This window comes from Carassius gibelio, chromosome B17 (genome assembly GCF_023724105.1).
Source record: "Carassius gibelio isolate Cgi1373 ecotype wild population from Czech Republic chromosome B17, carGib1.2-hapl.c, whole genome shotgun sequence".
NCBI lineage: Eukaryota > Metazoa > Chordata > Actinopteri > Cypriniformes > Cyprinidae > Carassius > Carassius gibelio.
This window is the reverse complement of record NC_068412.1, coordinates 8,256,112-8,273,398: the sequence shown is the minus strand read 5'-3', so window position 1 is coordinate 8,273,398 and position 17,287 is coordinate 8,256,112. Positions and strand designations below refer to the sequence as shown.

At 37.5% G+C, this 17,287-nt stretch overlaps 1 protein-coding gene across 2 annotated transcripts in view; it reads right to left on the bottom strand.

The window, feature by feature from the left end:
- Positions 1-354: 354 nt before the first annotated feature.
- The window catches only part of prkd3 (protein kinase D3), a 74,341-nt gene continuing 57,408 nt past the window's right edge, over positions 355-17,287 (bottom strand). For both annotated transcript variants that reach the window (XM_052580935.1, XM_052580936.1), the window contains exons 7-19: positions 17,130-17,201; positions 16,856-17,039; positions 15,680-15,803; positions 14,910-14,987; positions 11,221-11,512; positions 6,743-6,795; positions 6,442-6,514; positions 5,727-5,833; positions 5,448-5,609; positions 4,212-4,310; positions 3,826-4,093; positions 2,202-2,287; positions 355-2,115 (exon numbers count right to left, since the gene is read on the bottom strand). In XM_052580935.1, coding sequence (XP_052436895.1) covers positions 1,942-2,115; positions 2,202-2,287; positions 3,826-4,093; positions 4,212-4,310; positions 5,448-5,609; positions 5,727-5,833; positions 6,442-6,514; positions 6,743-6,795; positions 11,221-11,512; positions 14,910-14,987; positions 15,680-15,803; positions 16,856-17,039; positions 17,130-17,201 — 1,772 coding nt within the window. In that variant the 3' untranslated portion in view covers positions 355-1,941. The remainder of the gene's footprint in view (positions 2,116-2,201; positions 2,288-3,825; positions 4,094-4,211; positions 4,311-5,447; positions 5,610-5,726; positions 5,834-6,441; positions 6,515-6,742; positions 6,796-11,220; positions 11,513-14,909; positions 14,988-15,679; positions 15,804-16,855; positions 17,040-17,129; positions 17,202-17,287) is intronic.

Sequence of the window (17,287 nt, the reverse complement as noted above, 5' to 3'; positions counted from 1 at the left end):
TTTTTTACAAAAGTTCCCTACAGCACCTTTAACTTGATTTGAAGGAAATGTGTTAATCTCGGAGAAACATGAAGACACACAGCTCATTTAAATATGAAAGTGAATGTAGCCAGTGCTCTGTTGTGAGGAGAGGAGGCAGCAGTGCCTGAGCTCAGCGGTTACATAATTGCATGCAGCTGCTGTTGATTGGAGCTGATTTGTGGTTCCACTGTTATACTGTGGCTCACTGACACACACACACACACACACACACACACACACACACCATCAGGCTCCTTGTCAAACCATGATGCTTAACCCAGCCAGTGAAACCTGCCATATGAAACTTTGAGACAAAGCATACATAAAAAAATCTTGATATTTAAATGCTTCGTTTTATTATCAAAACATATGATGCAACGCAATACAGTGATGATTGACTTGTGAAGCACAGCAAATTGCCAGAACTGATTTTTGTCTTGTTCAAACAAGATCTGTAAACAGAAATCTAGCAGTAATTTTGTGGAAAGGGCTGTATGCGGGGGAAACTCCTCAAGATATTCTGGTGCAGACATGCCCAGGGCTTTCAAATATAGGTCTACTGATCATTTCATGACCTGCAAAAATGTCAAAAACTTCATTTAGTCAGATCTCTCATCCACCATCAGCAAATCCAAAGCCTTGAATAATCACCCCAAACACATGGAGTGTATAGCTTTTATTGAACCAGTATGTGCTAAAATATACACAACACTTACACTTGCCAATCCAGCGGCAACATAGTGATCAAGATGTGATGATTTAGAGGAATCCTCCATCCTTTTTCTCCCAGATTTCATTGTGTATGGTACAGATTTCATTTCATGGACAATAATAAAAATAAAAAAAACTACTTAAAAAATGGCTTGTTTTCCCGTCATATTTGCTCATTTTCACTAGAGGGATGTGGGTACAATGTGCCAATCTATCCAGCTTAACTTTACTATTGTAGGCGGTTTCTACAACAACAAAATGTCCATTACCAAAAAAAAAAAGATAAATTCTGATTTTCCAGTTCTGGGATTCATAGAAAGGTTCATTCTTCAGTACAATACATACCATATTTTTAAAAAATGAAAAGAAATGAAAGGAACAAAAAGAACATAACACTGTTGATCTTTTTCTAATAAAAGTTGTTAGCAGTTATTTTCAATACATTACTTTTTTGCATTTAAAGAGCTTTGCTAATAAGTCATAAAGCTTTCTCACAGTAGCTTTTGACCGACATCTTTCTGCACTGCTTAGCTGCTATTAGATTAAGACTGCAGTATGAGGAATAAATCCAAAGAATGGCTCTGAAACGACATGAGAACAAGAGTCACGCTGAAGATAACATCTCCCATTCCATCGGTCAGATTTAATTCAGTTGTCCTCTCATCCGACCACACAAGCGCCATCTTCTGGATCCTGTGCTGTTACATCACATAATTCATTTAATTGTACCAGCTGCAGTGGTTGTGTTGTTTAGTGCAAAAAAACGACCCTTTTGAAATCATTCAGTCTGCTGTGTAACCTATACTTTAAGACGAAATGAATTAGAAAATCATAGAATAGGAATTAAAAAAAAAAAGCGCATGTTCCAGTTTGATGCTTTCAGAAAGAACACTACTATAAACGACGGCATCGTTCTCCCTAATAATCACACCGGCTACTAACCTTTCTATTATCGTAACGTGAGTTTCTGACATCCGATAAGAAACAGACATAACAGCACCGTTTGGAAAAGAAGAGTCATTAAGAACGCCCGGAGACAGCCTCGGTCTTCATTAGCAGTTTCCATGACTCTTGCTGACATCGAGAGAGTAGTCTGCTCCCCTCAAAGTCTGCTTCAGATTGCTGATGCGTTTCAGTCTAAACAACAACAGACCATTAGCAGGTCGCTGCCTTCATCTGACCTCGTTTCCAGTTCGGCTCACATGGCCGCTAGGGGTCCTCGTCCATATCATCGAGGTTCGGAGCCATGATGAAGTGCTTGGGATGCATCAGACTGTGCTCGTAAGCGTACTTTTCCCAGCGTGCATCGTCGCTCTCGTGAGTAATGTAGCGTTCCCCCCGGCGCGTCTCGAACTCTCGCAGATCCAGCCACGTCTGGTAGTCCTGGGGCAGTGCAGACAGGGATAAGTTGAGGAATAAAGCTCGGAAACACTCAGAGAAGCTGTTTTACAGGGTTTTAGGGTCCTTACCTGTAGCCACGGATGACTGAGGGTCTTGTCCACACTGTAACGCTTCCTCATCTTGACTTGGAGAAGGTTGTTGATCAGATCTGTAGCTGTAGAGTTAAATCGGCTGGTTAATACATGATCAGGATGTTACAACATTACAGATCTGGGCCACATTTCCAAAGACATCAATCTGTACCCTTATATAAACAAGAGGTTTATTCAAGTGTACTGTTGGTGTACTTGTTTTAACCCAAAAATTTATACATCTAGTGTACTTTCTATCTCTGATAAGTACATAAAACGTTCTTTCTCATAATTCTTAGTAAATGGGAAAACAATAATTGGCATATACTTACAAGGGGTACAGAAAAATTTAATATTTGGCCTATTCAGATGAAATAATAATCAGAAAAATATAAACATATAAAATGCTTCTTTATGGTAGTGCTTCAGAATCCATGTTCAAGTTTATAGTAACAAGACAGCTTTGGGGTTAAATAGCTTATAAGTAACAAATCATTTATAAACGGTTTAGTAAAAGATTGTCTATTTGTGGAATTAAAATTTTGGGAGAGTCAAACCGATAGTCTTTTAAACCGGGTCCCAGAGTGAATAAATCCCAGAGTGGACAGCGGATCTGTATATTTTCTGAAACTATGATGTCACGTCTCGCCGCTAGTCAGACACTGCTACGTCACGTAATGGTAACAAAAACACGAACACACACTGAACGATTGTCTTTTTATTAACTGACATTAACACATTAATACATGTACTGTTCCATGTTCATTCGTATACCGCACACATAGTCCATGTCTTCTTCTTTGTGGCAGAATTAGAGCGCCACATACTGGTCTGGCATGTGTACTACAGCATTTTGTGTTGGTTTCGTGTGGACGCAGATATTTTTTGAGGGTTCATACATTTTTGCTCTAAGAGTAAGTGTTTTAGCTCTTCAATCTGTAGTCAAGAGGACTCCTAGATCACGCTGTGGCCAGCAATACACATTTGAATGTAAACATTTCACTATATTTTCGCTTTAAATGAATGGTGCACTTTTCATGTGCGAGTTAGACAAGACCATAGATACCTATGAGCATTTATAGTCTATTTCATGGGCTTCATATCTAAGGTTGAATGAATGGTAATATAGTAATACAAAATAAATAAAGAGCTGTTGTATGAGTTTCTTCACACAAAGTGTAATGATGATTTTGAGTATAATTGCTCCCACAAAAATAAGCCGAACTATAAAACTAAACATGTAATGATGTGAAACGCAGAGACAGAGAAAAAGACATTTATAGTCTGGAGGAGGAGTGTGACAGGCTGAAATTGGGAGAGGCTGATATAATCTCTCAGGTCTGGGGCGGAAAGAACTATTCTAAACAGACGTGGGGGTGGACAGTCTGCGCGCCGTCTGACAGACATCTAGACATCTCCCTCTTTCTTCAGACAAATGAAAACACCTTATCCCTCATGCACTACTGCCTATTTCTTCCAAAGAAATGTACAAAACCAATTTATGTTTTGGCTTATTCTCAGTAACTACAACTACTCCGTAACAAAAACATGGTGGTGCAGAGAAGGAAACAGGTTCAATCTTTAGAAAGTAGCTTGAAATCATTAAAGCGTGACTTCTTACCTTCTGCAGAGATCTCTTTCCAGGGTGCTGGTGGGTACATGAACGCTGCGTTCTGGATTTGGTCGTTAATGTCCTCGTCCTCATTAAAGGGGAAGGTGCCACTCAAACTGACATAGATAATGACTCCCACTGACCACATGTCCAGGGAACGGTTGTAGCCTTTACTACGCAGCACCTCTGGGGCCAGATACGCTGGTGTGCCCACCACTGAACGCCGGAAAGACTTTTCCCCAATGATCCGAGCAAACCCAAAGTCACACAATTTTACCTGAAACAAGAGAGTGATCTCACTGAGCAAGTGGTGTCAGGTTTTGTCAACTCAAACCCCTAGTTTGGGAAACGCAGTGCTCATTATATGGTGATGGTTTTAACACACTGTTGTTTACCTGAGGAAAGGGCTCCGCGGATGCCAACAGCACATTCTCTGGCTTCAGGTCACAGTGAACAATGTTCTTGAAATGGAGATGTCTCAAAGCCACAAGGATCTAGGACAGTAAAGCAGTCACTTAATTGTATGCAGGTGTCAGCTGGATGGTCTTTCAGAAGCTGTATCTGGCCATCAATGTAAAATGCTCTTCTAATGTCAAAGAAAAACCCTTAATTTTTTCTGGACGGATGGATGAAAGCATTCTAGATGAGCTGCTAATGGTTTCTAATATGAAACGTACAGCTTTCTAGTTATCTGGACTGCTATAGAGAAATGCCAGTAACCTTTTTTTAGGAGGCATGCTGTGCGAATAAATGGTTAGTTTAATATAAAAGTTTTAATAGGTAAAACAGGCAAGAGGAAATGTAAAAACACACGCTTAAGAATCCTAAAAACACTCGTATCACGTTACTGTTCAACGGTTTGGGATTAGTAACAATGTTTTTAGTAACACAACTTTCTTTTTTTAAAGAAATTAATACTTTAATTCAGCAAGAACATTACATTGATGACTTATAAATGAATAAATGTTCTTAAAGACAGGTTTTCGGCAAAACTGACAACGATCAGAAATGTCTCTTCAGCATTACTTTTAGCATCACGTGACACTGAAGACTGGAGTAATGATGATAAAAAGAAATTCAGCTTTGCATCACAGGAATACATTTCATTTGAAAATATATTCTCATAGAAAACATTTCTTTTTGAATTGCAATAATATTTCATAAATTCACTGTTTTATGGTGTTTCTGAGCAAATAAATGCAACACTGGCGAGCTTAAGAGACTTCTTGCAAGAACATTAAAAAATCTTACTGACCCCAAACTTTGAACAGTGGTGTATGAATGCTTGGTTTGATAGATGTGAGACCAACACCACTGACATCGAGCTACATGTCGAGAACAAACATGGATGCAATCACAGTCATTAAACATGGCCATTTATTTTCATTGAAACAGAAGCATCTCAGCCACATCACAGCAGCTCTGTGGCTTCAGATCCATGACTAATAGATGAGCTCTCGTGGCCCCCAGGGGCCCAACTGCTCAACCCACAGACTCGCCGCCGCTCGAATTTAGCTCTAGATGAGATCCAGACTACTGCCTCATCCAAACAAAATGCACTTCAGAATACAGGAGACAAACATGAGAAATTGGATTTGCAAGGACGGAAGAAAACAAAGATATCTGCAAACCTGTGTGACGAGAAACTTGGTGATGCGCTCTGGGAGTTTGCTCTTCTCACTGGACAAGATCATCTCCAGCATGTCACCGTGGAGCTTCTCCATGACCACGAAGACTCTCTCTGGAGTCTCAAACATACACTCCAGGTTTACAATCCCAGGATGATGCAAATTCTGTAAGAGAAGAAGAGCAGTCACATATGAAACAGATTGTCTCCAGCATTATGAATGAAGGAAGTCACGTTTCTACAGCCAGAATCTGTCAATTATCAAATTAAAAGGACTCCTCACCTGTAAAATGGCAACCTCGTTTCTCAGCTGGCTCTCCTGTTTGGTGGGGAACCTCATCTTGTCTATTACTTTGATGGCCACATCTCTGCCTGTTTTTCTATGTTTCCCTTAAAACAGATAAAGGGGATATATTAAGAATTAGACAACTATAACATAATATAATATAATGATATGATATGATATGATCTCAATTTACCACTGTAACCACCCTAAAACATTTTTTGTAAAATACATTTACACTTAAAAAATATTTAAAGCTATGAAATTAATGAATTACACCTTATAAATGTAGTACATTTGGTACTAAGGAGTTAACCAAAGCTTAAAAAAGTAAGTAATCTGTGCACAATGAAGAGAGGGAAAGCATGCTTTGATATGGACTGAACAAGGACAGTAAATGTTGAAATGAAGTGCTATTTTGTTTGTTTGTTTACATCACTCATTAATATTGGTTTTAAAATTGGCTTACTCATGTATTTGAGTTATCTTAAAGATGAAGAAAATTACTTAGGAAATAAGTTATAATTGCAGTCTTTGAAAGTGAAAAGCAAAATATCTACAGTCTCATATACTAGTTTGTTTTTGTGAAATATATGAAAATAATAGATTTAAACTTAAGTGACATCCAGAGATTTTATTAAGGTAGTACAGTTATATATTACTGGTATATTCACAAAGCCAGTGAATTATTATTATTATTTTTGTCAGAATGTACCTCCATAAACGATGCCAAACTGGCCAGAACCCAAGACTTCATCAGCAAAGATCTGATAGATTGAGCTGATGTCCTAAAGATGGAGCAAAAAAATAAATATTAAAATCAAATACAATTTCACCAGTACATTCAATCCATTTACAATTTCTCAGTCTACAGTTGAATTAATAATCCCACATTTTTTTTATTTCCTCTCTCAGTTCTTCACTCTTGACCGTGGACATGACCAAACATGCAGAAGTGTGAATAAAGAGAGTGTGTAGTTGTGAAATATTTTCGGTAAACACAGTCAGACACTCACCACATTTTCCTGGATTTGACTGTTAGAAACAGAAATGCTGATGGACAGTTCCTCTGCAAAACAATACACACACATCGAGATTAGCTTTGGCATTTCATCTGGGTAATCTTCATATATATATATATATATATATATATATATATATATATATATATATATATATATATATATATATATATATATAATTATTCTTTTAATAATAGTTTAATAATTATTTTTTAAGTTATTATTTTTGAGTTATCATGAGGCTGGTCACTTAGAAATTTAATTACTTAAACATATTTTTCACAGTCCTATTCCCGTTCCTGTGCAAAATGTGCATATCATACCTGAAATATATAATAAATGGTCAATTTCTCTGAAAATGACAAGCGTGAGCGACATAGTAATTATATGAAGGCACACTTTGTGCTCTTTCTGTTTATTTTCTGGGTTGGATTTGCCTACAGACGAACCCTTAATTAAGTATGTCACTCATCTCTGGGCTGAAATCTCTTCTGAATACTGAATCAAAAGTGTGTTTGCTTCAGAACTAAACAGCTTTCATTAATCCAGACCTGTCAAACCTCTTTAATCTTCTGTCTCTCAGCACAATTAAATAGAGGTGCATCAGGATATTAAATACTTAAGCTCAGCCATTTACTCTCCAGAACAGAGCTGCAAATCTGCTTGAAAGTCACTATTCACAGCTGTCTCAGTCTGAACCATTGCTTCATCAATGGCTGCTTGATTGGACATTTTTAAACGTTCAACTTCATTCTGTTTCAGTGATTTATCATATATGCTGATCCTTACATCCAAAAATCATTCGGCACCATGCTGTTGACTTATGTTGCATCTGCAGTACTTTGAATATTGTGAATATTGTTCAATTTAACGCATCCTGGCTGAACAAAAGCATGTATGTTTCCAGTGTTTAACTAATCACCTGTCTGAATGATCAGGCAAAAGCTGCTTCCTCAAGAAAGTTTAGTCTTGTCAGTTTAAACATTAAAGTAATATATATATATATATATATATATATATATATATATATATATATATACACAAACACATACATTATTAAAGTGGCAATCAGTTCACTAAATAATGTAAACTTGACTGCTTCCTTTTCAACAGAAGAAAGAAATGCAAACAGGTCTGGGACAACTTGAGTGTAAGTAATTGATGACAGCCTCTTTAAGCCTTAAAGCGACAGTCTGCCTAAAAAATTAATTATGCTCAAACTTCATGTTTCATGAAGTGCCAGGTGTTCAAAATCTACAATTCTGGGGTCTCATTTATAAAACTCTCTGTAGATTTCATCCTAAAAATGTATGTATGCACAAAATCTGGAATTTTGATGCCAGAACCTGCGCAAAAATCCCAGTGAGGAGAAGATTGTGCGTATGTGCATCTCCACCGCGACTCCTTTCCGAGATCACCAAACATAGAGCTTACAGCGCCCTTAACCTTATCTGCATATCATTTCCAAGCACATGAGTCATGACACCATGTTTAACACCGAAACCATGTTTAACACCGAAATATGAGATACGGATTATAATGCCATTTGTGCCATACACATTATTTTAATTTTATTGTTTATTATTTTAAACAGAACGGCTGAAACGTCCTTCAAATTTAGGGCTGTGCAATGTCTACAAATTTGGCATCAGACAAGGTCTACAGTGAAACATCGCGATGGATAATGACATCGGCTTGGGCGATCGTGAATCATTATAAGGGAAAACAACTAACGATTCCTAACACCGTGTCTACACCGGATGCGCGACAAATACTATAGAACCACTGATCTATAACAGAGATTCATCATATATTAGGGGTGTCACGATTTCGATTTTAAATCGAAATCGATCGAAATTAAGTCACAGTCTCAAACTTCGAATTAAAAAATGGAATCGTCGATGCTGCCACGCCCCCATGTTGTATGACGGCAAATCAATGACAAAAATAACCGAGCATCCAACTGATGCTGGCGCGCGCGCTATATGGCTTCCGCGAGAGGAAAACTGAATCGGATGCGAAGAAACGGGAGCCCGCGAACTCATTTCAAACGCATGCTCCTTCCCCACATCCTCGCGCTCGATCATCTCACCTCTGCTCGCGCGAACAATTTTATTTTTGTCAGTCGTGGGGCGGGGATTGCTGTTTTAGTTGTTATCTCAAATGTCATTGGTTATTCCCCTTTTCCTAAAGTCAGTATTCGACGCCTGTTAGAAAATGATTAATAATTCACTTGACTTGACCCATGACTTCATCAGTGGACCAGATACATGTGAGTAATCATTTATTTTGCTTGTTTAATTTATTTTTGTCTTTAATGTAATTTAATGCATTGTTTATAGAGTACATCTTTTGTAGATACTTGATTAACTGGAATTCTTCTGATTGCTAGTGATTGCTGTCTTGTAATAAGAGATACACATATTTTACAGAGTGTAATGATGCACATACATACATACATTATATATATATATATAGTCATCTTTTGTGAAGAAGACTGCACTTACAAAAGAGAAACTGGATGGCAGTTTATTTTAAGTTTTCAATTGACTAAAGATATAAGTTATTGTTACATTATGTTGTTAATAAAAGTTTTAAATTTGACAGTGTAATGTGGTACATTGCAAACAAAGGTCAGATATTATATTACATAAAAGTCTAGTTTGAAAAATGACAATCTGTGCTTTAAAAAGAATAAATGTAAAAAACGAGAATCGAATCGAACCGTGACCTTAGAATCGAAAATGCAATCGAATCGAGGATTTGGAGAATCGTGACACCCTTATTATATATAGATCAGTCAGTAGAACTCATTATGATCAGTGATGCTGTCTACACTGGATGCGGCGCGGCACCACACTACAAATCCCTGACAGAAAACAGCTGCCGCGTTCTGACACACATTTCAGCAGTTGCTTTGTCGTGTCCAGTGTAGCCATGACTGAGGACAATGGGGAATGATTTGTAGATCCTCAATACAACAAACATAAAATCTTTTAAAATTAGTTTTAAGTACTGCAGCTCCATAGTATAAATTAGCGGTTCTCAATTCCAGTCCTCTATTTAATATGTCTCTCTTTATTAACACACCTTATTCAAATAATCAGCTCGTTTAAAATGAGCTCCTTGCATGAACTGTGTTCCCGTTGACATGGTCCCTACACAGTGTTGATTGCTCCCTATTCCCTGAGTTTACTTCACTTCAGAACATTAATTCACGGATTTGCACTGCACAACGTCTTCACACACTTCACACAAGTGTGACACAACTCATTCATGTCTCGCACACTTCAATGCACTTTGAATGGAACATATACGTTCGATTCGAACTAGAATCATGGTGAAATATCCTGTGATGTCCACTTCGCAGGGCACTTATGTTCGAATAGAACAAACCTCTGATGCATAAGAGAAACATTCAAAATGTGCAGCGCAAGGGGACCCGAGGACTGGAATTGAGAACCGCTGGTATAAAATGAGTAGGCCTATGTGTGATCGCAATTCTAGAAATTAAAAAGTGATTGTGCATAAAAAAAAAAAAAAAATACAGTGTGATTTTTCATAATGTTGTGGAAATGCCTTCACATGACATTAACACCTCTGTGCAGATGCAATTGTACAGTAAACTATCATCATTGTTCCTATTAAACAATGGACAATGGACCGTTCGACCACTGAATCCAGCAGTGTCCGGCATAACATCGAAGTGCACATCATTGATCATTGTTCTCACTAAAAATATTTTTTGATCTGCAGTTTAGTTTTATTATGAATTATTATGCACCTATAGCACTCCTCGCTATGTCTGAATTAACATATTTTGTGTTTGACTTCTGCGTAATGAATCTTGTAATTTCAGTTCTTATCTCCATTATTGAGAGTGGAATATTTAATGCGAATGCATATCGAAATGGAACTAGTTTACTTCAATACTTTACTCCAAAAGAGTTTGTACGCATGGTCTAAATTGTCCGTAAGTTTATTTTTCCAGGTCCAGATATGTGCGTGGTTATGCTTACGCATATTTTTATGTCATTTTGTGTGAACACAACGTTTATAAATGAGATCCCTGGTCTTTCTATATGGCTTAAAACAATCACTGTAAACAAATATTTTTTGTAATTGTAAATAAAACTAAGTCACAACAAGAAAATATTGTTCCTTCAAAATTTCAAGTTTAATTCAGTGTGTTACTTGCTGTTTCTTTGTTATTCTTTGTGAAATTTACTAGCAATTCCTGAGTGAAACAGTTTCAAAATAAATAAAAATATATATATATACTAATCATATGGAATATATATATATATATATATATATATATATATATATATATATATATTTTATAATTTACCAATTGTATGTAAAAGAGCAGTATGTGCATTCGGTTAAATATCTCCTTTTTGTTTCATGGATAAAAATGAAGATACACTTCACATGTTTTTAAATGAAAGAGCTCTGACTTTGCTACTCACTGTGATCTTTACTCTGTCCTGCAGCGGCGCCCACACTGGGCTGCGGTGTTACTGGAACGGGCATCAGGGCCTGGCGGATGGCCCTCTCCCAGCCCTGGGCCACCTCCAGCCCCACGCCACCGGCAGCCAGCGCAGGGTTGTGGATGTGGAGGTGGGGGCCGCCGGTGTTCTCACCAACATAGTACACCATGGTGGCAGTGATGACCTCGAAGCAGTGCGGATTGCCCCCCAAGGCTAAACTACTGAAGTCACGCGCAACCTCCACCTGCAAGATCTCTGACAGGGGAATCTCCTGTAGGTCAGACAATGAGTCAGAAATTTAGACGCTGACTCAAGTGTCAGCTAGATAAGATCGTTTAACCAATTAAACAACCTAGCATTTGCTCTTTGGGTCTGCAAATGAGTCATTAAATGAATCCACGTGGTGTTGAATAAAAACGTCCAGTCCAGTATAAAATGGTGTTCAAAATCAACTCTATGGTGTCAAAGTGACCAGGATCTCACAGATGAGAAGTAAAGGGCAGTCCCTTTCCAAGTCCATGTGGTTCCTCCAGGTTCAAAAAGGTAGTCTGAAATGTTCCTTATCACAATTCAGCCCAAGCCTGCAGTCTAGGGTAAAGCTTCGATCTTCACTGACGACGCAGACCTAATGTGCCAAGTCTGATTATGACAGTCTCTTAAGAGTCCACCTTCTGTCCAGCCCCCAAACTTGCTCTCAGAGGAGACAGGAAAAACAGTAGCTGTGGCCAATCAGCGCAAATGCTGTGCCTGCGGTCTGCTCTGAATATGAGATGAAGTGCTTGTGGTCTGGTGGGTGAATCATGTGACCCAACCCTATGAAGAGCTCCATGATTACAGGGGAGCGCTTGTGTGCATACGTGTATGAGTGTGCAGGCAAGTCTTACTCTAGCCACCGATACATTATGTAGGAGGTGGTCACACTTAAGGAGGTGGGCTGTGGTTAGCCCGAGAAAGGCCTGGAACCCCCTTACCCCAAAAAACCAAAAGTACAGGGCTTCTATCTTCAAAAGAGAACACTATGATTTCCAAATGTGCAAATCTGACTGGTTCTGTGAAGTTATAGATGAAAATCAAATGCATGATCATGTCTTACACTATAGTTTAAGTATAAAGCATTGGTTGTTTTGGGAATCATATACTTTACTCATTGTGCTGAGAAGTGTGTTTTTCTTATTGACTACCTCACGATTAGTTTGATTGTGGAAAAAACTGAGAACATTCCAATAAAGTCAAGGACAAAAATGGAAATGTTTTTTATTAACAAACTGTCATTCTTTTGAACTATGTAGTGCTTTCGTAATAGTGAATCTAACTAAGCCTGACATATATATTCTTGACAAGGTTTCAAAGAAGTAGGATCTGTTTTAGAATTTAATATCCGAGCTGAGCGCCAAGCTGATAATAAAGTGGTGTGTAAAACAGTCTTAAACACACCCTGAAGTCTCACCCAGGGTGGTGAGGTTTCCTGACTTTAGTTTTACAGCTGGGAACACTGGAGCTGCTACAGAAACATTCACTGAAACACACACGTTCTTAAAAAAAACTATGAGCATTAAAATGTTTCGATTTTCTACTGATTTTATTACGGCAATATGACCTTCACATCCCCAGATGTGTGAATGTTTCTGAAGATATAACCATGGCTCATTGTCATAGCAAAGTCAGAATTACCTCCTCTCCAAGGGTCACAAAACAGTTTTCTATAAAACGCGTCACTGTTCTGTTGTAATTCATCTAAAAAGGTTCCTACATGCATCTACTTTCAGAAGGCCAAATAAAGTCCTTATGCTTTCGCCTAGAAACACACAGCATCTCCCTGACATGGCTGCTTCAGCATTGTGTTAACTGTGGTTACTGAAACCATGCCTTCTTTCTGTGCGTGAACATTTGGGTGGCATTACACAAATACAGCATTGAAAATTCCCATTTCCACCATCAGGGCAATAATTAAGAATTTCCAATCAACAGAAAATGTTACAAATCTCCATGAAAGAAGACGTGGGGCTATTTTGTCTGAAAGCAAGATGAGGAGGATAATGTGAGTGGCCAAAGTCTCTCCAAGGATCACAGGTGGAGAGCTGCAATAAAAAGGTTGAGTCTTCGTGTAAGAAAGGCTAAAAAATAAAAAATATGAAAATAAAATTGGAAACTGGAAATTCAAACAGGACTGGCTTCTATGGTCAGATAGAACTAAAAAAGGGAGCTTTTTATATACTGAAATATACTGCTGTTTGCATAATGTTGTGGGCCTGTTTTTCTGCCAGGAGTCCTGTGTATATTGTTCAGATAGATGGCATCACAGATTTGTTACCGACTGATAAAAAATTTAACACTGACTATCCATGCTAGAAATCTTATAATGTGCCATGGTTGGATCTTCCAACAGGACAATGATCCACAAACAAACTAAAATCAAAACAAAAATAGGTAACTGAGAACGAAAACAAGCTTCTGCAATGGCTGTCCCAGTTCTCCGACCTGAACCTGTAGAAAATGAGAGGAGTGAACTGAAGCACCACCAACACATGGAGCTGGGAATCTAAAGGGTCTGGAGAGATTCTGGATGAAGGAACGGTCTCTGATCTCTCGTCAGATGTTCTCGAAACTCTTCAGGCATTACAGAAGAAACCTCAGAGCTGTTATCTTGGCAAATAGATGTTGCAAAAAGTATTGAATAAAAGGGATTAATTACAAACATTAATTTCTTAATGAACCCCCCCCCCCCCCCCCCCAACATTTTAACTTATTTTCCTCCAGTGAAAGGTTGCGTTTTTGTAAATTTTTAAAAACAAAAGATAAAAAGGATTAATGATGCAGTTTTATTCTCACAGCCTTTATTTTAAATCATATTTACCAAGGGTATGAATAATTGGAGCACAACGGAAATATATACATATACATGTACACACCCACCCACATATATAATAACTGTAATATGATTAATCGCATTCAAAATAAACGTTTTTTAGAAAAAAGTAAAGCATTTAAATGATCTGCCACCAAATTTGCTGTACCGCTATGAGCAAACTTGTACGAACACTTACTGTATGATACAACACAGATAAAGTGATACTATTCCACGTCCCAGAATAAAATGATTCTATTTTTCAATGCAGTAGTACAGTTGCATTAACCATATAACTACACACTATTTTCCTATTTAATGCTGTTCAGTTACTTTGTTACAATCTATATGGTTAAAAGTGCTATATAAATAAAGGTGACTTGACTTGAACTACACAGTGTTTGATACACTTCCTGCCTCTTACTGAGTGTCTTTTAGCTCAAGCTGAAGCAGAGGAGGAGGGGTATTCTGTGGTACTTGCCAGACACCTCAGCGGTGAATGTGAGAGGGGAAAATACTACAGCCTTTAGCTGTGTCAAATGCTCTAGATGAGCAATTCATTATAATGTTTTGACATTACAAAGATCAAAGGAGGACTGCAGTATAATCAGTTTCGTTACGAGTATATGAGCAATATTATGATTTCTGGGGTTATTCTAAAGGTTGTTCTCGATAACATTCAAATATACACAGAAATGTCAATTTTCTTTTTCATCAACAGAGAATATTTATTTGAACATTTAAACATGAACCTCGACAGTTGTTTTAGTAAATATAAGTAGAATACTTATAACAGGAAATAGAAGAAGTATTGAATACGTACTTTGTAAAATTTGGCTCCTGAGTCATTCTGAAACAGAGTCAGACTCTTGCTGTCCAGTCTCCAGTAGTGTCTCTTTCTCTGCGGACAAAACAGGTTTGACTCAATTCAAAACTCAGGAAAGTTGTGAGAAAACACATATTGATATAAAGGGCATTTAATGCAAATTAAGAAGCCATCAAGAAGTCTTAGTGTAAGGTAAAGGCTACTTATTATATAAAACTGCACTTTGCCTTCAAGAAATAGAAGATCATGCAGGTTTGAAACAACAGAAATAAATAACTACGAGGCAAATTTCACAAAAATATTGCATTGGATTATATAATTTAATAAATCATAGCCATTATTTATCTGTCTTTAGAGCAACAGCATTGAAACAGTAGAGCTAAAACATCAGTATTCAACTACATATTTAATTGCAACAACAAAAAGGACTTAAAATGACACAAAGAGAGCTCTGGGATCCTTACTGATGACTCAGATCAGCTCAACATAAACATAAACTGACCAAACAAACAATTCACTAAAAAGAATCAATGACAAAAAGTGCAATGAAGCATTCTGTCACACTACACTACACACACACACACACCCACACTCACACACACACAAACGAAAAGAAGGTTTTTAATGGAAAAGTTACCATATCATGAAAGGAGCAGTTGTAGTTAGTAATTCTTATTGTAGTCATATCATTGTAAAACAGTTATGCCCTTAGCAGATGCTTTCTTATAAAAATGCATAAACTGTGTGAATATGAAATAAAATCTCACAAGGTTGTCTCGACTGGTGTAGTGCACCATCCATCCTTCTTTGACCACAGTGGAGCTCCTCCTCTTGGTGTGTTTGACGGACTGGACCACACGCATCAGAGGGATATTGGTGCTGGTAGAGGGGCTTCAAGAAGATATGAGACACGGCTGATGTGGATCATTGATCAAAACTATTTCAACTGTCAACTTTTGAATTTAAAGGTTTGACTCACACAAAATGAAAATTCTCTCATCTTTTACTCACCCTCAAGTTACTCCCAACATGTGTGACTTTCAAACCAAACCAAACCAAACCAAAAGTTGCTGGTCCCCACTGACTTTCACAGTATGATGAAATACTATGTTAGAAAAACCAGAAACTGTTCGGTTACCCACATTCTCTTAAATATCTTCTTTTGTCTACAGCAAAAGAAAGAAACTCATAGGTTTGTAAAAACTTGAGCGTGAGTAAATGATGACAATTTTCATTTTTGGGTAAACTATCCCTTTGTGCCTAAAAATATTTTACATTTAGCATATTTTACAAGCTTTATCAGTTACTTATAAATGAAGAGAATATAAACAAATCTAAAAAACTAAAAAGCAGCAATATACAAATGCTGTGACAAATCTCAATTAGTCTAATTCAGTACACATACATGTAGGATTTTTTATAATAAAACAAAAATAAAACAAATAGATAGAACAGAAAATGAAAAGAAAATGCTAGTGTTAGAGGGACATTTTTTTTAAATACATAAATAGAAAACAAGTAGATAGAACAGAAATAGTGTTAGTGTTAGAGGGTCAAGAATTTTAAAGAAATAAAAAGAAGGGCAGACACAATAGAAAACAGAATAGAGAGAGCAAATGTTAGAGTCAAGTTTTTTTTTTTTTTTTATAAATAAAAATTAAACAATTAAATAAATCGAAATAGAATAGAGAGTGCTAGTGTTAGAGGGTCAAATGTCGATGGAAGAAATGTGTTGTAGCCATTTCATTAGCTCGGATCGAGTTGGGAACAGTTAAGGTAAAAGTCAGTGGAAGTCATTTTGTGGTTGGCACTAGAATGTGCCGTTTGCATGCTGAACGCAAGCTTCTGGAGGGGAACATATGTCTGAAGGAGTGAATTTAGGTAAAGGGGTGAAGAGCCAGTGGGTGTTTTGTAGGCATTTTACGATTCCACAGAGCATATACCTGATGGTCTTCACAGGTTCTTCATCCTTCTCACGGTCCATGAAGGGGGAGTCCATAAAGAAGATCTTGTCTTCTGGAGTGGTAGGTTCCTCTGAATCATCCAGACCACGACTACTATCACTGTTCACATCACTGCTGTCGACTTCCATCGTGGTATCAGAGTCAGGACCTGGGCTGGCCGGCTCTGAAAGAAACATATAGTAAACCTACCTAACCATGTTTCTATTAGAACCTTTTTCATTTTAGTTGAATGTGGCTCAAACCATGAGCATACCTCCATTGAAGACTCCAAGGCAGTCTTTTGGTACTTTTGAAGCACATCGCTTGTGGCAATTGAATTTACAGTCTAGTGAAGAAAACGCCTCATGGTCACTTTGTTTTTCTACATTTGTCTAGAATTGTTTTCTGTATGGGAAAGCGTAAAGGAAAACG